The sequence below is a fragment of the Vespa mandarinia genome, chromosome 9 (assembly GCF_050613455.1).
Source record: "Vespa mandarinia isolate Hongniang chromosome 9, ASM5061345v1, whole genome shotgun sequence".
Classification (NCBI taxonomy): domain Eukaryota; kingdom Metazoa; phylum Arthropoda; class Insecta; order Hymenoptera; family Vespidae; genus Vespa; species Vespa mandarinia.
The window spans coordinates 6,651,913-6,678,502 of NC_140818.1; the positions used below are offsets into that span (position 1 = coordinate 6,651,913).

Sequence of the window (26,590 nt, forward strand, 5' to 3'; positions counted from 1 at the left end):
ATTAGAAACTTGTTATTAGAGTATAGAATATTAGGTAGTATTCTCTCTCTCTCTCTCTCTCTCTCTCTCTCTCTCTCTCTCTCTCTTTTAATTTTATTTTTAATTAAAAAAAAAAGAAAAAAGATATTTTAAATAAAACAAACAGAATATTATTTCGGTAATGTTATATTATATATCTATATAAATACGTCAATGTAATTATTTCGAAAGATTTATGATATTTATTTGATCGAAATCATACCGGTGATTACAATGGCACAAATATTAACAACAATACACTGAACATAAATATGTTCTAATTTTCGTCCGAAGTCAGAATCCCATCGTCCATAGTAAGCTGAAGAGCCAGATTTCGCTTTCTCTCTAAATTCATTTCGTCGGATATTCGTATAAGATTCGCCTGCTCGAAACGAAGAGCCCTCTTTAATTCCTGCAACTTCCAAGACGCCTCCATTTGTTTCTCGGTTATTTGCCTTTGTAGCGCTGCAATTCTTTTGTTCAAAACATCGTAATCTTCTTGAGAAGGACTTTGTCCGGGAAAAGGACCGATAAAAGCTCTAATGCAAGTTGGTGCATCGCGATCGTCTCGAACCATACTTGACGTTAGTAAACAAATTTTATCGTGAAGATCCGCCATTTCTGTTAGTGTTAATGACTGAAAAGAAATTTTATTTTTACTTACACTTACACTTTTCCATTAACTTTTAATTAATTAAAATTTACATTTAAAGAATAGCTTGGTATGATGAATTTGGTTATTTAATATAATCCATATAAAAAGTATGATTTATCATTACATACTTTTTATTTCTATTACATTAACTCTCTATAAACCAATTGTCTTTTGTATTTAAACAAATATTAATATAATGTGGAAATTATATTATTACTAATATTAATATAAAATTATACTATACTATAACTTTTGCTTCATAAACATTAGAAATTTCAAATATGGAATAACAATTAAATTATTAGCGATAAAATAAAGTAAAATTTCAAATATAAAGATACATCCTTAATATGTCTATAGCATATATAGTATACACACATACATACATCTACATACACAAACACAAATACAGATTATAGAGAGTTAAATATTCAATAATTATTATTTTAATCTTATTTCTAATATGTATACTAACTTTTAACCAATCATCGACATCGAGCGGAGGCTTTTCTTCCTCTTCGAGCAATTCGTCTTCCATTAATTTCTAAATGATTATTATAATAAGTTTTCATTTTGCAACATTAGAAAAATAAAATTATAAAAATTTACAGTAGACAACGATATATATATATATATATATATATATATATATATCGCATAATAATAGATATTTCTCAACTGCACGTTATTATTACGGCTTGATGGCGACACATCAGCGTCAGAGAGTGCCAAGCGCTTGGATCTGCACGAACTAATTAATAACTGTAATTACACGATTTGTGTTCTGTGCTTGGTAACGTTAAACGTCATTTCGTAAACAAAGCTTCTGATACCGTGCTATAAGAATGGATATGCAAACGCGCTACCTACTAGTAGAAAATTAAAGGCTATCAAAATCACTGATTTACAACATAAAATATTAATAAATGTGCATATATCGAATTCCTCAAAATTAAAATTGTTAAGTACACATGATGAAATTTCTTTATTCTTTTTTTTCTTTTTTCTCTATCCCAAGGTCATACGCAAAAAATAAACATTCCATTGCTACCGTACATATTTTAAAAGATTTGATGTTCAAATTTTAAATAAAGTATTTGGTTGATATATTGAAACCTTCGCGAACAGAAGAACAATAACTGCAATTAATTTAGACACTTCTTTTGCAATATCAAAATTTTGATTATAAAATATCGATAAATATTTAAATGAGTATTTACATCTCTTGATAGAATAATTACGACAGAGGAAAAAATTATGAATTATATTTATCGACGTTTCACTAACCTCTTCCAAAACTTCATCCTCCGTCGTAGGTTTTCGTAAATCATCCAATTCCTGTATTTCGATTTCAGCACGATAAATATTATTGGAGAGTTCATGGGAAATCGGAATTAATCCATCGAAAGGTGGAATTAATCTTCGAACGAAATCATCGTCCTCTTCTTCGAAGAACGAAACCATTTTTGGCTTTTCTTCCATTTTTCCAAGTAAAAACATAATGTAATCCCTCAAACAATTCACACCTACTCGAATAAATCGATTTATAAGAACAAAGAATTGATTTTATTGTTGATTTTTATCGTTAAATCGTTATTTAAGAAAATAATGGAACATTTGGAAACATTTTTAATGAATTTATCTATTTTTCTTTTGATTCCCAAGAGAAAAATAGATATGGGAAATAGATAAGTAACTTTACTATCAATTAAGAATATGAATTTTAAGTTGGAATTAAATTTGATTCAATTACAGTAATTGAAATTCGAACTCGAAATCGTGACTTTAGAACATTCTCTCGAAAACTGCTACAGATCGACATTATTTCCTGGAAGTTGTATTTGTGCATCTGTCGTTTCTAACTTCGCAAAGCCACAGACTTATTCAGAAGCATCAAACTCGTCGCCAATTAAAAGTTTCGAATACTTCGTGATCATTATCGTTCGGCTCGTTAAAATTCTTACATACTAGGAAAATATCTATTTGAACTTTGAACGTCTCTTACCGTTGTTCTGCTGTTCTATTTTTTCCTTCAACGCCTTGATCGGGATTATAAAATCACTATCATCTAAAATCATCAGTTTATCTTTTATTAAATTAAACAATGAAATTAAATAATATCAATAGATGCTATTACTTTACTTAATTCTTACATCGAAATGTTCAAAATTTATTGAAGATCGAGAGAAAAAGACAAAGAGAGAGAGAGAGAGAGAGAGAGAGGGGAGGGGAAAAGAAAGAAAGGAGAACTTTAAATAACTTTAGTAATAAACCTGATATAGATAAGAACTGACCTTTTTTTCTTAGAGTATCTAACTCTAACTTCGACTTCAATGTCAATTGATCTATCTCTTTTTTCGAAGCATCTAAATCATCCGCCATTTTTTTCTTCAATTGAAGATTAATCGTATCCAATGCTTTAAGATCTTCACGTGTCTTACTAATATCATTCTTTAATCTATCGTTGTCCGATCTTAATTGTTCCGTATCCTTTTGACATTGATCTAATTTTTTCTCCAGTTCAGCAACAAGACCTCGTAGAGTTTCTATTTCCTTCAACGCAGCATCCTTCATCTTGTTACACTCTGCAAGATCTTTCTTCAATTTCTCATTGTCCAATTTCAAATCTGCTTCTTTTTGAAGTTTACTTTCGAGCAGCTTAATCTCATCGGCTGCACGGGCTTTCAATGTGTCCGCTTCAGCTTGCAATTTTCCCGTTTCGGCACGCAGTTTGGTCAATTCTTCCATCAATGCAGCCAATTCTTCTTTACAAACCAGAGAATCTTTTATTGCAGATTCTTTAGCATTTTTTTCGTTCTCCAATTGTCCTTCGAGTTTATTGATCTGCGATCTTAGATCTTTCAACTCATCGAGAAAACTAACTTTCTCTTTTTCCATCTCCGATATCTTCTTTTCTATATTCTGCAATTTACTTTCCGTGTCTAATAAAATTTGTTTACCTGATTCCAATTCACTCTTCAACTTTTCATTCTCTTCTTTTAACCTTTTTAACTCTGTCATTATTTCATCGTTTTCTTTTCGACAAGAAGATAAGTCTGTTTTCAGTTTATCAATGTTCGATCTTTCCTCAGCTAACTCGGACTTCAGTTTATCGATCTCGATCTTTTGCCCATCTCCGTGACCTCGAAGTTTACCGTAATCTTCCTCTAGCTTCTGTTGGCCGGTCTTTAGGTTGTCGTTCTCGTTTTGCAACCTCGCCAAATCCGCTCCTAACTTGGCTGCTTCTCCCGAGAATTTCTCCTTTTCGGCCTTCAATCTCTCAACTTCCCCTTTCATCGAAGTATTCTCAGTTCTCAATGTTGATATCTCAGCCTTTTGCTGTTCTATTTCAGCTTCGGCCGACGTCAACCGTTTCATAGTATCTGCGAGCGAAATTTTCAGATCTTTGTTCTCATCTCTAAGTTTCAATAATTCAGCCTTCAATGCCGTTAATTCATCCTTCAAACTGTTATTCTCCTCCCTTGTATTATTGAGATCCTTTAAGCATTTTTCTTTCGATGATTCGTCGAGTTCATGAGACTTCTTTAGATGATCCAGGTTGGACAGTATGTCTTCATTGTATTTCTGAACTTTCGAATTTTCCTCCTCCAATTCAAAAACTCGTTGTTCCAATAATTTCTTAGCTACCTAAAACATAACCAAGTTGCATATATTCACATTTTCTTTGATATAAATTAATAGAACAAAGAGAATCATTACCTGACATTCGACCAAGTCTTTCATCGCTTTCTCTAAATTCCCTTTCAACTTTTCAACATTTAAATGGATTTTACAATTCTCCGTTTCCCAGTGGTCTATATCTTCTTCCAATTTAATAATCTTTGCCTCGAAATCGGCTATTCGAGCCTTTAACGTTTCGTTTTCTTTATTCAAATCCCTATTGGCATTCTTCAATTTTGACATGTCATCATCAAACTTCAAGAGCGTCTTCTTCAACTCTTCCTTCTCTTCTTTGAGAGCTTCGTTTTCTTCCTTCAATTTGTCGATCTTATCGAGCAAATTCTTTAACTCGTTCTTCAATGCCATCAATTCTTTCTCAACGTTACTTCTCGCCAATTTCTCAGCGTTTAACTCATCCAACGTTTCGTTCAGCTTTGCCTTTAACGTCTCTGATTCTTTTCTGATAGCCTCATTAGCAGACCTCAAATTTTCTAGTTCGGGCTTAAGCCGACTATTCTCGTCATTTTGCATTTTCAGCCGTTCATTTTCATCTTTAAGTTTATCCAACTCCTCTATCATTTTATCAAGAGCGTCCTTCATTGCTATACTCTCGTTCTTTATCCTCTCAGCATCCGCCTTTGCTCGTTCACTCTCTTCCTTCGATGCATTATTTATAGACTCCAACTCGTTTATCCTACCTCTCAAACTATTATTTTCCTCTTTACATTTATTCAACGCCTCGAGTACGCCATCGAGCTCTTCTATTTTTCTCTTGAGTGACTCGTTTTCTGCTATTAATTTATCGTTCTTTTCGCCAAGTTTCGCGAGTTCCTCGGTTAATGTTGCATTTTCCTTTTCAGCCTTCTCCTTCTGAGCCCTCGCTGAATCAAGTTCACTTTCAAAACGTTTAATTTCTTCCTCAACTTTCTCTTTCCTCTCTTTCTCCCTTTGTAATTCTTCCGATTGATTGGCGAGATTTAAATTTTCGTTACGTAAGTTTCCCATCTCTATTTCGATTGCATCGAGTTTATTACTAAGATCATTTTTCAATTTTTCTTCATCGGCAAGTAGCTTCTTCAAATTGTCCCCTTCGAGCTTCATATTATTTAACTCCGAAATTAAATTATCTTTTTCATCGTTCAAATTATTTAAGATATTTTTTAATGAAGTCAATTCATTTTCCAAATCTTTAATTTTCTTCGAACACTCCTCGTTAAGTGTCCGTTGCTCTTCTACATCTTGTGTCATGCCTCGAAGTCGTACAAGTTCATTCTCTAAATCAGAGATATCCTTCTTCAGACTCGTTTCCTCCGACAATTTTGCATTCATTTTTTCCTGCATATCAGCCAACTTCGCAATGCAATCCTTTTCTGATTTTGCCTTCAATTCGAGGATCTTGATAATCTCGTCATTTCTTTCTCCAACGATCTCACGTGTTTTCACTAATTCATCCAAAAGTTCATCTCTCTCAACTGTGATACTGTACAGTTGAGGCTTAACTTCCTCCATTTCTCTTTGCACCTTATTCAAATCTATAAAAATGAAACGAGATAAAACACATCACGATAATGTTAAAACTTTGTCCATAACAAAGAATTAATTATTATCATTCGTACCGCTCAAATCAATCATCGATTGTCGAAGTTCACGAATGAGATTGGATATCTGAAGAAATAATATGAAATTCATTATAATCAATCTTATTAAATATACAAGATATATTTTATGAGATAAGAAGTAAAACGAAAATAAAAGAGAAACAGAAAAAAAAAAAAAGAAAAAAATTAAAACTACACCAGGAGATTAATAATGTATAATCGGAATTCTAGTTAAACGATTGAGAGATAACAAAGTCTTACTTTTTCGTCTTTTCTTTGAAGTTCCGTCTTTGCCGCAATTACTTCTTCCATCAGAGTCTTATAGCTTACAGAAACCTTATCGAGATCCGATGCAAAAGCGATAGAAGATCTTCTCTCTTGGTCTAACTCTTTCGTTAAAGACTCAAGGATGGTATTCTTTTCGTCTAGCTGTCCCCTCATACCTTTCATAGCTTCCTCACAATCTTTCAGTTTTTTTTCTAGATTCAGCAACTTGTTCTGGGGTGAATCTTCGATCGTTTCTACGCCATCGTAGAAACTCATTGTCATCGACTTATCGTTATCGTTTCTTTTAATACTACTTAACAGAATCTCTTATCTCACTCGACAAATTAAATATAGAATCAAAACGTTGTTGAACTAGAAAAAAAGAATAAACATTTTTCCTAACTTTGAAGAAAGAGGAAAAAGAAAAAAAAACTAAAGAAGAAGAAGAAAGCAAAAAAAAAAAGAAAAAACCAGCAGAAGTTTCATAAAATTGATTCGTCGAGAATAATGAAAAATCAATAGGAATCTTACTTTTGTAGATTGCAGGATCATCGGCAAGATTCTTCAGATATTCATCGATCTCCTCTGGACTTATACCGAGATCTTTCAATAACCGGTAAAGTCGTTCGTTATCTAACTTCAATTCCTCGCAGCCTTTCGAAAGATCAACCATCGTATCCATAGACCTTTCGACGACATCCGCGACCTGCCGGTCCGCCTCTTCACCATTCTTCATCAATTCTCGTAATTTCGCTCTGAGACGATTCAAAGCTGCGCAAGAAGTATCATCTTCCGCTTCAGCCAATTTCAATTTCAGTTCGCTTATTTTCTCTCTAAATCTATAATGAAATTTATTTTAGAACACATATTTTTCATGTTTTATTTTTCAACATCATATATAATATATAATTATTACTTTATGTTACTATTACTAATAACAGTATACATAATAATAATAATATATATAGGTAATATGGATAAATGTTCATCACCATTATATAAAATTTAATTAACTCAACTACTTGACATTTTATTAATCTGATGTTACATAATTAACATAGTTAACGATAAATTACTGTTTCTTTTCAGCAACGAAATGTTCTTTCAACGTTTTCATCTTCTCCCTGACATATATAACCTCCTCTTCAGGATCCTCCCAACACTCACGTTCGGCAAGACTCTCATCGAGATTCTTCAGCTTTTCCTTGAGCTCTTCATTTGCATTTTGTAGTCTTTCGTTCTCTTGGCGATAATGCACAATCAGAGGATCTGGTTTTAACGCGACGTTCGTATCAACGCCTACAAAGCGTTGAGAAATTATTTCGATCAAATCAAATGTTTCTCTAGTTATTTCATAAAAAAAAGAAACGAATAATCACGAGCGAAACAGGCTAAAATTTAAGAAGAGACAAATAAAGAGAGTGCGAGAGAGAGAGAGAGAGAGAGAGAGAGAAAACGAGTGTCCCTAAGAAAAAAATTAAGATAAAAATAAAAATAGTTTAAAAACAAAAAAAATATATATATATATCTTTGTTCAACGCAACACTCAAGATATGATGGTACCGAATGATTGTAGAGCTTGTTTCAGAGACCTAGTTTCGCTTTCAAGCTGAAGTCTCTCCATCCGCCATTTTTTCATTTGGCAGCGCATTACTGCAAGCTTTTTTAAGGCAAACGAAAGATCCCGAATCTCTGACTCCTTCGAATTATCACTGAAAGGATCATAGACGCAACAACAGCATGGCTCGCTCGGTGAATGTAAGGAAATACGAGACGGTGGTATGTCGCATCCACACGGACAAATACCTGGGTTCGCCATTCTTTTTTAATCAAAAAAAAAAAAAAAAAAAGAAAAAAGAAAGGAAAAAGATTAAAGAAGGAGTTAAAATAAAAAAGGGAAAGAAATTTTTTAGGTTACACCCTCACACTTCAGATATTTTTTATTGCTCTCACTGCCGTCGAATCACCGATGCGAGTGAGTTGCACGAGAATTTTAAGTTATCATGGAAAAAGCCTAACACACTACGTCGCTGCGAAACTATGTCGGCATGAATAACTTTTTCGATAAAAACATAACATTAAATCTTAGGGATTCCTTGACGTCAATCAAATATAGGCGTTATCCTTTTATTATCGATTAACGATGTCGATTGATCGATAACCTCGATTTTTCATATTCATGAACTCTTTTAATACGATTTAATCATAAAAAAAAAAAGATTGTATCAGTATGTCAATAAAAATATAGTATCTTAATGATGGATATAATAAAGAAAATTATCTTATAATAATAAAATAATTTCAAATCAAGCTCTTCAAATAATTTGACTTTAGAAATAGATATTAATAATCTTTTAATTAATTGTCTTTATCAAATTATAAAATTTGAAGTATAATTAAATTTAAAAATATATTGATAATTACGGATAATAAAGTTTAATCTGTGTTCATTTCTTTCATCGTCATTAAATTAATTACCTTTTTTCAAAAATTCTATATCATGTGCCGTCCGAAGAACTTAAATATAATGAAATAATGTTTGTTAAAAATTTGGTTTAAATCGAGCAAGGAATCAAAGAAACCTCTCATTCTTAAAGAACAAAATTTCATCATATCTGATTGTGAGTGGGGCAATTAAAAAGGCCTGAAAAGTTTCTCTCTTTCGACTCGAAGGCGCCTAGTGCCTTTTCATCCCTCGAAAAATCATACTCTCTGGTTCTCGAGAACGTAACTTTCCTCATTTCTCCGAACGAAGAATTATATCGACGTTTGCGACACAGTGACTTCGCGTTAAATTCTCTTCGCTTCATTGAACACGCTCCTTCTCGCAATTTCTCGTTATACTATCGTCTCTTATAACGCGATCCGATATCGAGTAACTTGGAAAACGATACCTTCGTTCCTTTGCTTTCGAGAGCTTCGAGAGTACTTTGAGTCATGTCCGATTACATCGAAGATCTTATCGAACGGTATACATCGTCAATTAAATTCTATCAGTAATTGCGAACTACGAAGAAAATGTTTTCGACGTGTAAAACATATACGTGAGTGATAAGTATATAAATTAATATGTTCTCAACTGACTTTTATTTTAAATAATAATAATCGATCGATTATCATTGACTATCAGAGAAGAACGAGATGTAATAAGATCGATGATCGAACTTTGTTTTCAACGTATTATACGAAACTTCGGGCATTTCTATCAAAATCACTGGCCAAGAGTTATAAATTCAAGCGTATATAAATTCTCTCTCGTAGGAGAGAATAAAAGTGTCGCTAAAGAGTCACAATGCATTATCGTTCGAAAGTGAATCTACCACCGAAGCGAGCCGATTTCATTTTTAACAATTTAACAGCTACGAATTGACGTAAATGATTGAAGAAATGCGAAGTATCCCTGATATCATCGAGATTGCTCGTTTCTCTAATCTCCCAGAACGTTAATCATACAAGTATATTTAACCGGGGAAGGAAGAGAGAATTTAAAAAGTAATTAATTTCGACTAACACTTAACCCTATCGATTTGAATTCAAATAAAGGAAATAAATTCACGGAGAGGTACGACAGGAATTGTGAGTTCTCGCGAGAAATCATTAAAGGAAAGTAAAATAGTAGTTGTTCGCAAAGAAGAAAGAAATAAAATTAAAACATTTAACCTTCAAAGATTATTAATAAAACTTCGTCGAGATGATCACACGAGACTGACGAAAAGAAGAACGTAGAAAAGGAAAAAGAAAAAAAAAAAAAAAAGGATAAACTCACTGAAACTACGAAGCAATTCAAAATGTCTACTAAAAGTGGCAATAGCTTCGAGATGAAAATAAGTAATTTAAGAAATGCATTGGCCAAAGCGGAAAACGATATAACGCGAGGGACTGCGTGCAAATTGCGAGACAATATCGTTAAGATTAAAGAAAAATTCGCCAATGAGAAAAAGCGTCTTAATAATGAGATTCAACGATTGAAGAGACGAGTTCGAGAAGCCGAAGAGAAACGATGGAATGGCAATGAGCATATCGAGACTATCGGGCAATTAAAATCGAAATTACGAGAATTTGCAAGTGGCGATCGTACAATGGAGATCATTTTTAAGGATATCATAGGTAGAGTTGCTGTAACGGTGCCAAATCTCTCAGAGGAATTAGTGAACGCCAACGAGGATCTTTACAAATCGAATTGCGAGAATGGACAATTGCGTTACGAGATCGATAAGATCAAAGCCATGTTAAGAATCAAAACTGGCGATCCAGAAAATTATCGTAAGAGGATCATTGAATTCCAAAATATTTTACGACGATTAAAAATGAACGTGGATTATCTTAAGAAAAATCTCGACGTTAGTTCTTGGAATAATAGTTTCGACTTTTGGATGTACATGAAAATAATTGGAAAGATCGATAAGATGATGAACGAATTGGGAAACAAACTGAGAAACGATCGACGTGCCCTTATAACTACTGGCAATCCTGATTGCTTTCGTTACGTAACGAAGATTGTCGAAGTTCGATTGATCCTAAGACAATTGCACGAGGAATTAGAGAATTCTTTAATTCTGATGGAAAAATGTAAAGACGAGAAGAAATTGAAAATGAAGAAGGATTACGTTAAAAGTGTAGAAATATTAGAGAAAATTATAGAACAAACGAATATCGAGCTTGCATACTTGAAGATCGAGCCCGTGGCTAACTGTAAACTAGGTGGTACTAGCTGTCTCGAGTACTTTAAGAGATTAACAGAGTTGGAAGAGACATTGAAGAGATGCAAAGGAAAGATCAGCGAATTTGATACAAATCCAAATGAAGATAATCCACGAACGTCTCAGCCGAAAACGCTCGGAGAATTGAAAAAACTCATCGACGAATTGTGTTCTCAATCGAGGGATTTAGAAGGTACCATTTATTCTGGCAACGACACGAAATTATTGGAAAGAATCGAAGAACTGGAAGAATTGTTGGTCAAGTCGAAAGTCGAATTATCGAATAAAGAGGAAATCATGAGTGTATTAAATGAAAAACTCGAATGGGGTAAAAAGGAATTGGAGAAAACGAGAGAGAAAAATACGAACCTTAGCAAGGAGATCGACGAATTTGAAAAGGATTCGAGAAATCGGCTGGAAGAGATGCGACGAATGAAAGCCGAATTGAATAATTCGACAACACAATTACAGGTAACGATTCCTTAATCGTATATATGTTACTTCGTATAAATATTCATTATTTATGTCTTACTATAGAATCTACGGAACGATAAAAAGAATTTATTCATGGAAACCGAGAAAATGAATAAACTGTTGAAGGAAAGAAACGAGGAATTGTCTACAATTCGTGCGTCAAAATTGAAACTTGAGAGAAATCTAGAAGCAGTATCGAGAGAATTGAACGAAGAATTGAAGAAGTCAATGCAAACGTCGGAGAAAGAAAATTTGCGTGAACAATTAGAACGTAAATTGAATGAAGCGAGAAATACGATAAATGATCTGAAAGAGAAACTCGATATAATGAATTCTGAATGTAAAAAGATCGAGCTCGACGTCGTACGTTTAACTTCAGAAAACGAAATGCTGAGACAACGATCGAGTGTGATGGAAGAGACTCATGAAGAATACAAATTGCTGTTATCTAAACATGCAACTTTAGAAACTAAAGTTGATCGTTACGATAAAGAAAATAACAAACTGAAGGGTGAAATCTTAGAACTGGGAGCCGAAAGAAAGTCAATTAAATCAATGATCGACGAATTGAATATGAAAAATAATTCGCTTTTGGAGCAAGTGGCAAAATTCCAAATAATTCAGTCATCGTTAGATGAGGAAGCAAACAATTGGAAAATACGCTCCAACGAGATTGCAAGTGTCCTTGAACGAACCAACGAGAAGCTCAATGATCTTCAAACGGAAAATTCAACGCTCAGCAACGATCTAAATGCATTGACCATGAAGAATAACGAAACGGAGGCTCTACTACGCGTGATCTCAACGGAAAAGAATCACCTGATGATGCGTACGAAGGAACTCAATGAAGAAAACTTCACGTTGAAGGATCACCTGAATAAAACGAGAACCGAATGTGAATATCTTTCCGTGGAATTGAATAAGTCGAGAATCGAATCTGACGAAGCGAAATCTAGGAATTCCGAACTGAGGAGAACAGTCGAAGAATTGCATGGGAAATACAACGAAATGAGGAACGAGTACAGAATACTTGATAATCATGCGAAAAGTCTGCAAGTTAGCAACGAAGCTTTACGTTCGGAGAACGAAGAGTTGAAAGCTCGTTCGAACGAGTTCCTTGAACAACTGCAAAACTTGGAATTTAACGAAGAAGACGATACTAGGTTGTACGAGACAAATGAGAAAAAAACTATGGAATATGAAAGATCAGCTGATAAAATCAAGGGCAAGGGCAAGTCAAAGAAGAAGAATGATACGAAAAAATTGAGACTAGCGAACGAAAGTTTAAAATTAGAATTGACTAATTTAAGAATCGAAAATACGAAGATCAAAATCGAATTGGCTCGAATTAAAAGCAATACTCGTAGAGACAAACGGTCCGATCATTTAGAAATCATGGAATTTCGAAGAGTTTCTATGAAAAGTCAAGAGAGCGAAACTCAAGTCGAGCCAAACTCTCAACAACTTGTATCGCCAAGCGAGGCAAATCAGGAGACTTTAACACCTGGTCTGGATTTAAAAGAAAAGTTTGATGCATTGACTAACATTCTCTCGAGAATGAAGATTGTTAACGGTGCTTTGAAAGCTGAAATTGATATTTTGCGAGATAGCATGCATGCTGCGATCACTGATAAAGACAAAACCGTCAATGAGCTTCGCCGTGCTCTCGATGAACTGAAAGCTCTTAAGATCGAGTTGATAAAGCTCAGAGACGAGAAGCAAACTCTCGGAATACGATTGGACGAGGCTCGGCAAGAAGTGAATAACCTGAAGATTGAAAAAATCGCTTTGAAGGACGAACTCACGGTCCTTAGAAAGACAAATTCTGATTTTAGAACGAAAATTGGTGATTTACAGAATTCTTACGAAAAATTGAAAACGCTCGATGCAAGATTGGAAAACAAATTGATAGGTACGTTGAAAAACGTCAATAAGTATACCGTCTCGGTTGAGAACTCGCATGATTTTGAAAACGAACTCAATGGTATCCTTAAGGATTATACGTTGATGAAGGAATCTTTGGGTATCCTCAATTTTAAATTCGATGATTGTAAATTTGCTCAAGGAGAAAGTAATAATTTTTAAAAGTGAATACATATCCTAAAAATTATAAGAAGAAAAGTTTATATTAACAATAATGCTCAAACTAATGCCCACCAACTTCAATATAAAGATTTCGAAAGATCTCATAATGGATGAACTAATCTCAAGTCTTTCTTATGTTTCCAGAAAATGTAACATTTCTTGAATATTAACTAAATATCATTAAACACATCTTCTGTAGTCTCGGTGTCTAGACTTCTGATTAAGATAAATTGTAAACGTTGATACATATTTTGATCGTATAAAATTAATCGCATTTCGATTCACATTTTAGATGACATTTAAGATATATATTTACGTTTATATAAATGTATTTGTTAACTGTAAGGACAACTATATAACTTAGATTTTCTTGCACCGGTGACTCTCGAAATGAGAAAATTAACAGCAAAATGCGTTAATAATGGCCGAATAACCAAGAAGATATCGTCCACGAGCTGGTAATATATTAATCGCTTTAGAACATCCCAGGGTCGTTGCGGAGACGTTATCGCGTTCCACTAAAATTCTACCGCGAGATTATTTCGACAAAAAGACGAAGCTCGCTCGCTTTGCGACATAGTTCCTGGCCATCTATCATTTCTCCGGAGGGTAGAAGCAGAGAGGAGAAGCAGAGAACGGCAACGACGTGGCTTACTGAAAATACTTTTCAGACGTAATTCCGTTACATCCTTGACCACATTTTCCTTGCGATCTTCAAGCCACGATCTTAAATCTTCCAGAAACTATCAGAATTCTCTTCTACATGAATGATACTCGTTAAAAATGATACCCATAGATTCTACATTGCCAAAAAAAGAAAAAAAAAAAAAAAGAAGAAATTAAATAAATTGCAAGCATAATTTTCACTATCAACAAAATAATAATCTTCATCGATGTTGATCTTTCAAATAATTAAATATATGAAAATGATTCAAACATTTCAAAGAATTCATTAATTATCTGAAAACATAAAAAAATCCATGAGATAATATACATATACATATAGTACATACACATACACATATCTTGTTCGTAATTTTAACCTCATACAATTTATGAAAATGATTTCAATGTTAGAAAAGATTCATTACATCGGCTTATATATATCGCTTATAAACGATAAAGAGAAGAGTTTACGGATATACGTGCACGTAGATGAAGCGAATAGATAACTAGGTACCCGTAAATACGATGATAGTGTACGATGGTATATAGATGGTACGTGTACGTACGCATCTATACATAAGATGTATGTATACGTATATGTTAGAAGGACATGCCTTCGGCATGCCTCGACCAAAGTTATTACAAGGCGGATCCTACGGGTAGGAAATGTCACGCGACTGGTCGCTTTGACATTCCTCCACATCGTAATGTCATCTTGTAGACATCTATGTTGGCCCTCTCATCATACACGACCTTTAATCATTGATCGATGGAACATTTTTAATCTTACTAATAGATCAAAGATTACAATTGATAATAATTTCAATTCTGTTTATATTAATCGATCGATAAAATGATTATCCTAATCCAAAGTATCATCCATATAAATTTTATTTTAATAATAAGTATAATACAATTTTTAATTGAATTTAACTTTCTCCTCTAAAAAAGATTAATTTGAAAATCTGTAAAATGATCGATTTCATATGGGACGACTTTTTTGTGATCGTTTTATTTTTTCACGATCTCGGAATGGATTTCGATCTAATGTTTCACAGACGGGAAAAAGATTCGAAATCACGTTACGAGTTGTACGTGAATAATCCCCTCACAGAATGAATATTGCCGAAAAATTGAAATCGGATGGAAGTCCCTACATCCTTCTATATACTTTTTTATTTGCCGGAACGAACGAAATTCTCCACTTTCGCGAGAGCTAAAAATACATTAATCGTTGAAACGCCATCCGATTCAAATCGTTTTCGTTTTTTTTTTTTTCTTTTTTTTTCGAAGCAGTAGCAGTTTCCAAAAGGAAAAAAAAATTGGAAGGAAAAAATGGTTAAGGCTGTTCATCATGTTTTATAATGGTTTATTCCATGAATCCAACAGCAATGAATCCAGGCGTATCGATTTTAATAAATAAGGTCTGATTTTAAAGATGAAAGTTTAACTATATCAGTGCATATCAAATAAAAAAAATTGTATTACAAAAAAATATATTGTAAATCAAAATATCATATTTAATGCATTCTTTATTTCCATTTACGACTATATTTTTTAAAATAAAGAATGCAACCGCGAATAATTAATGGCCGAATGGCTGCATATTTTAATAACCTTTTATTTCTAATTTTAATTAAACTGTTAAAGTATTTACATTTTACATTGTTAATCATATTTCAATAGATAAATAGATTAAATAAAATTCTAAAATAATTTTATGACTATTGCGCACGGAAATATGTATATTTAAATCTTTACATACTACTTTGTCGATAATAATCTTTACGAATGTTATCTATTGGTAAAGAAATTATTTAATTACATAATGATAAACAACGTATTCATACAGGTGTATAAAACTAAAAATAAAACATATATAATAATAAGAATAATTTAAAACAAAATTGTCTTATTTATTATTATCTTCTGACATGAAGTGTCGGATATTTCCAGGGGGAATATTTATTATTCTTATAAATAATTATTTACGTAATTATGGAAAATTCATAAATAAACATAGTTAAATAATAAATAAGGGCATCTATTTCTCATTATGAATAATTATGAAAAAAGACTTTTATTATCGTCATCATCTGATGAACTATCATTACCCGCCAATAGAACGTAATCGAATGTAAAAGCATTTATTAGAAAGTTTTTAAAAAAGTTCGAGCATAGAAAAATCGTCGATTAAAGGACAATGGATATTTTTGTATCCTTCTCTCTCTCTCTCTCTCCATTTCTCGCTTCTCACGTTTACCTTCCATCGTCTCTATTTGCTTAACGAACATACTAGAATGACCGCACCTTATCGTAGCCAAAGGAGGCGTATTTCTGCAACGAGTTAACGCGCGAACGTATTCTCCGTGACACTAAAGGAGAGAAAGAGCGAAACAGGCCACTAATTAGCAAAGCTCGAGATGACAGTGGGAACCTTCCTGAGCGCGTTTACGCACGTAGTAGTTGGCAACTGACGTGTATCAAAGGTCGAATAGGGCCGGATGGGTTGATGTTCGTCGGATACGACGGCAAGTAGCCAAACTTCCTACTCCGAAATCGCATTAACCTGAATAACGAAGATAGAAATAGAAATAGTTAGAATAGATGAAGAAAGATAGAAAAAGACATTAACAATAATAATTAAACGTCTTATTGTCTTCGATTCATTATATTATTAGATTTATTATCTCTAATAAATCATCTTAAAAAAGAGAAAACAGTCAGAATTATTCGACCGCTTGAACCAAACGTCAATATCTCTAAAAGGCGATATAATTCAAATATGACGTCCTAAGCCATACTTCTTTCTTCAATAAGCTATGAATAGCTTCAACCTAAGAGTTGCATTCTAATAAAAAATCGATCTCAAGAAGTTTTTTTCGTTTGATCGTATATACTCTTTCCATATTTACTATGTGAACGTATGCATAACACGAAGCAATGATAATGTATGTGGGATTTATTCGATCCATTTTTTCCTTATATAGTCTTATCATTTATCTTATATATTTACAATATCTTTCCCTTAGAAGAAATAACATTTTAGAGTGAATTTCAGATATAGTATTTCTATTATCTAAGATCATTATAAATTAATACAAATTTATTACGAACGAAACTATTCATTATGATATACATTCTTTTATTAAATAACTAAATCAAAATAATGTCATATAATTATGTGCATTCGTATGACATCGAGATAATATTTTCGATATAGTACAAACATTGCAGTCATACGATAATGCAATGAACGTTTGTTTGTAAGAAAAAAAAAAAAAAGAAATAAAAATTCCAAAAAGTATTGAAGTTTTTACAAATACATAATTATTTTTACTAATTATTATTAATACAAAATGATTCGTACGAAATGTTAGAAATTTGTTTGGCTGGAACCGTTAGATTTTTTATAATGATCTCTTTTTAAATTAAAAAATAAAGAAGAATTCGAAATGGAGAAAATCGCGAAGGCAGATGGATTTCTTCACGCGATCCACGTGCCGTGGCTAAGGCTAACCGAGCTTTAATTGCAGCGAATCGCCGTAATTACAGAATGCTTGCGCAAGCCCTTTTTCACCTTGTTCAACTACGTGGCGCGCAAGTTCCATGCAATGTTGAACGCAACCCCTCCCCCCACCCGAAAAAAAAGAAAGAGAGAAACGGAACGATGAAGGGCGTTCACCCTTTTCGTTCTTGATCCGAACGAAGCGAGTGGAACTCTAACAAAACGAATCTCGATTGCTTGGCGCTTTTATTCGACTGAACAAAAGTTTGTGAGAGGGATAACAATGTACTACGAGGCAGCATTATTCTAGAAACCAAACAAAAAAATAAATCATTTTGAAATAAATTAAATTAAGTTAAATGAATTCTCGGTATTAAATATAATCGAGATAGATAGATAAAAATCTAATGAATCGATTTATAAAATAGAATTATATTTTTTCTTAATTAACTTTATTATATCTCGTTAATATATATCATCGTTTTATTCTACTTCCTACGATCATCATTTTTTATCCTTTCGAAAAAAAAAATCCTACTGAATGACACGCCCATTCATGGATATTAATGGGATATTTCGGTATCTACGTATTATATACTTCATACGTAATCCAATGGCATTGACGTAACAATTTTACGTTTACGCTAATAGTTTATCGAGCGTAACATATCTATATTTAGCATTTTACTTCGGCCTAATCAAAGATTTATCCGTTCTACGTATTCTTCGCGTTATAAAAAGAAATAAATCTAGAATTCTATAAAAACGAATTTAATATCAAAAACTATCATCGGAAATTAACTTATGAAATTAATTCGAATAAAATTAAAATTAATTCGAATAAAAAAAAAAATTAAATACAAATTATATATTCATATATATATATATATATATATACGATGAGATTTATAAGGAGAATGAGATTTTTGGAAGAAAACTAAATAAATATTTTATCTTTAATATCATTTGCATTTAATAACTCTCACTACAAAGCACTTTATACATATTCAAAATATATATACCAGCATAATTATTTTACGAATGCCAATCCATCCTCCATCGAGAACTTTATAGACCTTGTGATGCTTTTACTCATTTTGAAAATCTGTACTCCTGCGCCAAGTTTTCTATAAAAAAAAAAAAAAAAAAATTGATAGTATTCAATATTCTAAATAAATATAAAGATGATATAGTGTCAAAAAATATATAATGTAAAAGTCAAATAGATGTTCCAAAATATATTCATTTTATTAAATAAATCATCATTCACAATTATATTTACTCATAGATAGATTATAAAAAACTCACGTAATTACGAAGCTGCTGTCTAGTTTGTGATAAACGTTCAACATTTACATTTTCAGCATCGTTTTTCAGAACTTGTGGATTTCTATTCCCGTTCGAATCAATAGTTTCGTTGCGTGAGATTGTACCACCGGCATTCAGAACAGTTAATTCCTGCTCACCAGGATTCACTGTGACTACGTTCGCGTAAACTTCGGCTGATTCATCATTTTTCCAAACTTGTAATAGCGTTTCAGTATTATAAAATGGATAGACAGCATAAACGAACGTCAAGGGTAACGAATTAGATTGTTCGAGCGACGTAGATTCGCATGATACCCCAAAAACGAAAACAAATAGACAAAATGCTACCTGTATTAAAAATAAATTTCCTTGAATAATACTATTCCAATAGAAAAAGCAAAAATACAAAAATACAACTTACGATCACCTGGGTATTCATTTTGCTGATACTACTTCCCATTAACTAACTTTCAACAGAGTTATTTCCATTATATACTATGCTGACTGTTAAGGAATGCTGACTAGAAACTCACTCAGATGGATTATCTTTATCAAGTTACAATGCCAGCGACCAAAGCTCCTTCTAAGGATTACATCATCGTTAAGTACTACCAAAGAAATTTATCTATATCCTTTATTAAATGCACAATATAACAATGAAGGAATTAAAATGCAAAATAGCATAAAAATTATATTTATGAATATTAATTTATTGCCAATTAAAATACGCATAAAAATAGCTTTATATATATGTATATATATATATATATATGTATAAGTATAATCATCAGGTTTCTTATAATTTATAATAATAATTTATCTTTCAACAACTTCTAGAGGTATTACATTACATCCCAGTAAACCATTGCCATCCCAAGGACGTGGTATTAAAGTCAGGGCCAAGATACTTGATCCACGCTTAAGTTTTATATCCAAAGACTTATACCTACTGTGTTCTACTAATGTCGCGATATCCTTTAAGGTCTTAAAATTTCCATAATTAATTGAGCCAAATTCTATTATCAGATCGTCGACTTGAATCCCCTATAATAAAAGAACATATCACAAATCATTTTTATGTTGAATCTAGTTAATAATTCTAATCGTTTGTGTAATAATATTGGATGATTATATTAATATAATTAATTTTATTCTTCATATAAAAATAATCAATTTTTTTTCTTCATAGTGTCATCATTATACTCACTGCTACTTCAGCTGGAGAGGAAGGTGACACCAAATTTACTCTCAGGAAAGGTTCTGTTGAAAATGGTTCTTCAATGTCGCTGGTTGTTGCTGTGGGCTCCTCTGGTTGATTCTCAAAAATAGAATGTACTTTATGTAAACCTTCTTCTATCTTTTTCATCAATGCTTTGTGATCATTTGTAAGGCCTAAAAAGAATCCAAAATAATCAAATGCCCTAATTGATTATAATATTTTCAAATATTTTACATACATATTATCCGATGCCTTGCATGTCTGACTTGATATACGTTGATATCCTGTCTTGGATACCCTTCAGAATCCACCAGAGGATCATCCATACCCACATGGTTCTAAGATGTACAATTAATTTATTTAAGAATAAGACATATCCTACTTGAAGTACAAGTTTTTTTTTTCATACAAAAATATTATCTTTGACATTCGTTATATAAAATAATATATTTAATGATACATACGCTATCTAATACATCTCTCAGCGCGCGTATATCGGATTCGATTTTATCTCTATCTTTTATAAACCGAAGAACCTCATCTTTTGCTTCTTGAAGTTCCATATCGACCACCATTTTGCTTTTTTCTCTTGTTTTCATCTACGCTGTAGTTATCAACCGTCGGCAAACGTTTATGCGCATGTCCATTTAAAATCTTCAACAAAATTATAAAGGACGTTTCTAGAAATATTTAAAAAGATTTCCTCGATTTTTCACCTTTTTACGTATAAATAATAATATTAATATATAATCCTGTTTCTATGATAAAAAGTTAAAAAATATTATTTTATAAAGATTAAAACATAATCTTCTCATTAACATATGAATGTACATATTAAAAGTTTTTTGTTATACATAAATTATAATAGATCTTGTTACTGAAGTATAAACCAATAGAATAATACTTATTGTCTTTTTAATAAATATATTTTATTTTTACACTTAATATCTATATACAATCCAGACATAAAAAATATCTAGTAGCATTTACATATATTTTATATTTTATAACATGTATACCTTTAAGACGTTTGTAGCTTTAGAAACAATGACTTCAAATACCTTGCTTCATATATAACAGTTCGTATTCCTTGAGGTGGCACTGTTAGAATATCTTGCATATCAAATGGTTGTTCTATTACAGTAGGTATATCTCGTCCATAAACTAAACAATAATTATAAAATAATAATGATAAAAGTATGATAGGATATATATATATATATATATATATATGTGTGTGTGTATATGTGTGTCATATCATATATATATATATGTTTATAATTAACTGTAACTTTTATATAAAAAATGAAGCACAAACCTTCACAATGTTCCAGAAATTGAATACACTCTTGTAAAGTGGAATCTTTTAAAACTACTAGTTGTTTAGCTAATTGTTCTAGGAGAGAGAGAAAACATCTTTTTGCATAGAACCAAGTATCTGTTCCTAGTTTCTTATTATAAGGTTCTAAACTTTTCATCACTCTAGATATGCCAAATTCGTAGTTGCCTTTTGAACAATACAAAGTTCCAATCACCAAATTTACAATACATAGATGAAATAACTTTTTATCTTGATCTTCAAACGATACTGCCTCTTCTTCTTTTTCAATTTTCTTCATTAGTTCTTCAGCATCTGCATTTTGAGATGTCATAATGTAACTTACGCATAAATTTGCCAATACTATAGCGCTTGTATCTAAAATCTATAAAATGAGATATGAAATTTTATTATATTGTCATATGGAAAAGTAATTTATTTTAAAAGGCACAAACATTATCATATTTTTTTCTGACAATCGGTTCATAAAAACCTGTTGCTTCCTTAAATTTATTTTCTTGCATAAATAAAGTATGTGCTACATTTAACTTCCATACATCATGTTCGTTACAAAATTCAACGCTCTTCCTAAAAATTTTCTCTACTTGTACATAATTCTCCCTGTCCCAATATATTTTAGCTTGTGCCATTAAAACAGGTACATATCTATCTAATGCTTCTTCATAATCAGTTACAGCTTTTTTAACAGCACTATCGTCATGATTTAATCTTGCTTCTTGAACTTGTTTAGTTGCCTTTCGCAATGTTTCAGTATGTTTGTTTGCAAGATCATCGAATTTGCGATATGCTTCTTCCGGCGAAGTTTGTTGCGTAATTAATGCATCCAGGAAATCATATAAATACTAAAATGCAATAAAAAAATCGAATCATATGATAAATAAACTTCTTTTTTACAATATGTATAAATGCAAAGATAGATAAGAAAATGTATTGAATATTAACCAGTACGAGTTGGGTACCACAATTTATTGATACGGCACTATACTTCTATGTTGTGATAAATCCTAACCTATATTTCTTGTTATTTATCGATTTGACATGGGTTAAAATAGTATGTTAAGAACCGTCAAATCGTTCGAAGAAAATATAACATAGAAGCATATATATAAATATGGTAAATTGTGAGGTAAATCAAATATTTCTTGGCGAAATTGCTGCCGTTCAAAATTACGGTGCTTTCGTAAGAATACCTGGATGTTCGCAACAAGGATTGATACATAGATCACAGGTATCATAAATTTTAATATCAAATATTCCAATATATTATAATATAAATAAAATTATAATAATAAAAACTTTGTCAGGTTAGTTCGGCTCACGTCGACGATGTTACAGAAATTTTACAAAAAGGAGAAAGAGTATGGTGTAAAGTTATTTCGGTGAATGACGATGGTAAAATTGGATTATCCATGAAACATGTTAATCAAGGAAATGGTACTGACTTGGATCCTAATGGAGTCGAATTACAAAGAGATATGCAAAAGAAAAAAGCCTATGTTCCGCAACAACGAAAAACTATTCAATTAGAAGCTGTTTTTAACACAACATGTACAAAGTGTGGGACGCATGGACATTTGGCTAAAGATTGTTTTGTGCCGCCTAATGGAAAAAAGTATGAGTTAATACCAGAGGTAGAAGATGTATCATCTATTCCAAAGACACAGGATGAGCAAGAAGATAAGAAGATAGAAAAAACGGAAAAAGCAGAAAAGACAGAAAAGACAGAGAAGAAACATAAAACAAAAAAATCCAAAAAAAGAAAGAAATCTAAGAAAAGTAAGCAGCATACTGATGACAGTAGTTCTGATAATGAGCAAACAACAAAGAAAAGTAAGAAGAAGAGATCCAAAGATCATAAGCAAAAGAAAAAAAAGCGTAACAGTAGTACCAGCGATACAGATTCTAGTGATAGTTCTAGTCAGAATATTAAAAGTTACAAACGAAAGCACTCGGATAGAACCGAAGTTCGAGCAAAAAAGTGCAAACATTCGAAGGAAAAGCATACAAATTAAATTCATCTTATCTGAATGCTTATTACATTAAGATTTTTGTAGTATACAGGTGTGATAGTTGCTGTCATTATTATTACAAAGATCATGAAACTATAAATATTACAATAAAGATGTACAATAATATTATAACTTACCGGTGTCAAATACTTGTATGTTAAATGTACATTTTCAGCTAAAACATCTGCTGCTAAATCATAATATTGATATTTACAATATAGCAATAGTACATTGGCAAAAGTTTCAGGTGGAAAAGGATTTTGTTGTAATAAGAATTGTAATTTTTCGAATCCTTCGCTCGGCTTTGTATCCATATTTAATAATGCTTGATTATGTAACGTAACGGCATCTAATTCTTCTTCAGAACGAGGAGGCATATCCGTCAATGCTTCTTTAGCAGCTTCATCTTAAAATCAAAGCGTAATTGGAACAATGTATTTTTACCACTTAATCATATGTTATTTAACAATTAATTGTAATGCAATTACAATTTTGCAACTGGTATTCTATAGCAGCTTTTAGATTAAAAGCTTCTGTTAAAGCTGTTTCATGAAGAGTAAGCGTGTTTCCAACACTACGAACTTCAATACCTTCTGTTGCCATACCCACGCCTAGTTCCGGATGTTCTCTAATTCCTTGCTCAATGATATCAGCTATAGAAAAAAGTATGGAATAAATTCAATTGCAAATATTTTATCAATAGACATATAATTTAATAATAATTTGATAATTTAAAATGGACACTTTATTATACCAATATGTTTTAAAGAAGCTGCATATTCTTTTAGTTTGAAATAAGAGAGAGCAACATTATAGGACAAATGAGGTTTAAATCCTGTAATTTGTAAAGCATTTGAGAATTTTTTTAAAGCTTGTTCATATTCCTCTTCCTGGAAGAAATACAAAATCTTCATGTACAATTTTATTTCTTTTTTATGTTTTAGTGTTATACCTTGTATAGCAGACATCCCAAATTTACTTCTGTATCCACATCATCGAGTGGACATTGATCTACAAGATTTTTTGCAGCTACCATATCTTCTTGACCATACTTTATGGCTGCTTGTAACTTCTTTACTTTATATTCTAAATTACTTGAATCAATGATAGTCAAAGAAACTGTCCAAGCTTCTTGGTACATACAAGCTTGATGCAAAGATTGAGCATGATAAAGCTTATATATATTTTCTTCTGGACATATTTGAACCAATTTTTCGTAACAGGTAGCTGCTGCCGCAAAGTCTTGCATATAAAAATGACAATGAGCAAGAAGCGATAAACAAGGTCTGGACTGCAAAAAAAAAGTCATATACACACATAAAATCATTTATTTACAGCAGATAACAAAAGATACATATAAAAAATCAACAGGCCATACATCAGGATGAGATTCAAAAAGGGTCGTTAACACTTTAATTGTATCTCCATATCGCTGTTCCTTGATCTATAATTTTAATTATATTTATAACAATTAATTTTAATACATTAATCATAAAAAAAGAAAAAGGTCACATAAATGCTTTTAAAATATGGATAGGATACAAGAAAAAAAAAAAAAAAGATCTACCATAGAATAAATTGTTTTCGTATATTCTCCGTCTTTAATATATACATTTTGTATAAAAGTATTCATTTGAAATATTTCAAGTAAAAATTATGACACTGAACACGTAGCTATTCGAAACGTTAATACATGAAATGATCGTGTCACGTGCATTGTTTTGACGGACATAGACCGCGTCGTCATAGTAATACAAATTATCGCCCCCATATCATCCAGCAAGTTTATTTCTCACACCATGATGCAATGTGCTACATAAATGCATACGTGTGTGCGTGTATATATATATATGTATATATATGTATATAAATGTATATAAATGTATATAAATGTATATAAATGTATATATATGTATATATATGTATATATATGTATTATATGGATATATATATATATATATTTATGTATTATATATATATATATATATATATATATATATATATACATCTCAGTCAATAATAGCTTACAAGTCAATTTCATACCGTTAAGAGAATATTCCATATCCATCAATCTTATCCTATCAAATATATATAGCAAAAAATATAATTGCGTATTAGAAATATTCATATATCATTATTTGAAACATAAGAAAACCGATTAAAAACAATATTTCTCAATATATGAAAATAATGAACCTGGTAAAATTTTCAAAGCCGAATATATTCATGTAGTTCTTCTCATATTAAGTAAATATTGTTTTTTTTATCGGATACTTTAACAAAGAGCCAAAATAATCTCTTATTCATGGGCATATCTGCGGATACTTTGTATCAAAATAGATATATAAATTTTTCTAATAAATAAGCATTTTTTTTTTATACATATATACAAATAGAATAATATAAGGTGAATAGAACCTTTTTCTACTAATCTGAAATTGATTACTAAGCTATTATTGACCGACGTAAGTACGTATTTATTAATAATCAATAAATTGGATGAATCATACCAAAAGAAATTTTCTGTTTAAAGTTATTTTCCGTTAAATCAAAATGGATCTAAAAAAGGACGAATCAATCGACATATATAGTTTCCAAAACATTCGTATAACAATATTTATAATAATATATTAAATACAAAACTTAACAATGATTTTTTACGTAAAATGATATAATAAAAACAAATATAAATTAAAATATCGTTAAAAATTGACATCGAGGAAGAGAAATGGAAAAGTAGAAAAACGCGTTCTGATTCGCAAAGTAAGTAGCGCCAAGTGGCGCGCCCTTACGGCAGATTACAAAGATAAAGAGTGCGGAGCTGAGTGAGCGGCGAGCGAGCGAAATGCGTCCGAATTTTTGCGAGGAATTTCCGAGCGACAGTATTTGGAGAAACGTGGAGCGTATATACGCTCGTAAGAGAGTCTCGAAAAGGTTCGTACGAAGGACGCTGTTCTTTGTTCTTCAATGATCGTCGGAGAAAAATATTATTGGTTTTCGATCCAACTCGCTCGTTCGCTTGGGAGTGTCGCGAATTTGTTTACACAACCACACACAGATCTA

General features: G+C 31.7%; 5 protein-coding genes across 12 annotated transcripts; 1 reads left to right on the forward strand and 4 right to left on the reverse strand.

Moving 5' to 3' along the window:
- Positions 1-248: 248 nt before the first annotated feature.
- On the reverse strand, positions 249-8,038 carry LOC118443231 (uncharacterized). Its single transcript, XM_035869873.2, has 11 exons — positions 7,783-8,038; positions 7,296-7,518; positions 6,751-7,058; positions 6,214-6,473; positions 5,971-6,019; positions 4,394-5,886; positions 2,968-4,321; positions 2,679-2,741; positions 1,961-2,199; positions 1,149-1,217; positions 249-655 (listed from the first exon to the last, which is right to left on the reverse strand). Exons 1-11 carry the CDS (start codon positions 8,036-8,038, stop codon positions 296-298), a joined length of 4,674 nt encoding a protein of 1,557 aa, XP_035725766.2. The 3' UTR covers positions 249-295.
- Positions 8,039-18,612: 10,574 nt separating this feature from the next.
- LOC118443367 (uncharacterized) lies at positions 18,613-19,548 on the reverse strand. 2 transcript variants are annotated; one of them, XM_035870230.2, is made up of 3 exons: positions 19,388-19,548; positions 18,961-19,308; positions 18,613-18,779 (listed from the first exon to the last, which is right to left on the reverse strand). In XM_035870230.2, exons 1-3 carry the CDS (start codon positions 19,418-19,420, stop codon positions 18,741-18,743), a joined length of 420 nt encoding a protein of 139 aa, XP_035726123.1. In that variant the 5' UTR covers positions 19,421-19,548; the 3' UTR covers positions 18,613-18,740. The 2 variants fall into 2 exon arrangements, with proteins under 2 accessions (XP_035726123.1, XP_035726122.1); XM_035870229.2 differs by having other exon boundaries at positions 19,382-19,535.
- Positions 19,549-19,669: 121 nt separating this feature from the next.
- LOC118443364 (26S proteasome non-ATPase regulatory subunit 9) lies at positions 19,670-20,803 on the reverse strand. The gene is made up of 4 exons (XM_035870226.2): positions 20,644-20,803; positions 20,418-20,517; positions 20,168-20,352; positions 19,670-20,004 (listed from the first exon to the last, which is right to left on the reverse strand). Exons 1-4 carry the CDS (start codon positions 20,776-20,778, stop codon positions 19,777-19,779), a joined length of 648 nt encoding a protein of 215 aa, XP_035726119.1. The 5' UTR covers positions 20,779-20,803; the 3' UTR covers positions 19,670-19,776.
- Positions 20,701-26,183, reverse strand: Ttc30 (tetratricopeptide repeat domain 30). 7 transcript variants are annotated; one of them, XM_085659187.1, is made up of 11 exons: positions 26,038-26,183; positions 25,095-25,339; positions 24,906-24,971; positions 24,480-24,818; positions 24,282-24,417; positions 24,016-24,180; positions 23,665-23,933; positions 21,953-22,360; positions 21,498-21,882; positions 21,199-21,343; positions 20,701-20,833 (listed from the first exon to the last, which is right to left on the reverse strand). In XM_085659187.1, exons 2-10 carry the CDS (start codon positions 25,158-25,160, stop codon positions 21,201-21,203), a joined length of 1,977 nt encoding a protein of 658 aa, XP_085515313.1. In that variant the 5' UTR covers positions 25,161-25,339; positions 26,038-26,183; the 3' UTR covers positions 20,701-20,833; positions 21,199-21,200. The 7 variants fall into 7 exon arrangements, with proteins under 7 accessions (XP_085515313.1, XP_035726099.1, XP_085515312.1 ...); XM_035870206.2 differs by having other exon boundaries at positions 20,723-20,859; XM_085659186.1 differs by lacking the exon at positions 20,701-20,833 and having other exon boundaries at positions 21,126-21,343.
- On the forward strand, positions 22,489-23,621 carry LOC118443362 (zinc finger CCHC domain-containing protein 17). Its single transcript, XM_035870219.2, has 2 exons — positions 22,489-22,746; positions 22,823-23,621. Exons 1-2 carry the CDS (start codon positions 22,630-22,632, stop codon positions 23,528-23,530), a joined length of 825 nt encoding a protein of 274 aa, XP_035726112.1. The 5' UTR covers positions 22,489-22,629; the 3' UTR covers positions 23,531-23,621.
- Positions 26,184-26,590: the final 407 nt, after the last annotated feature.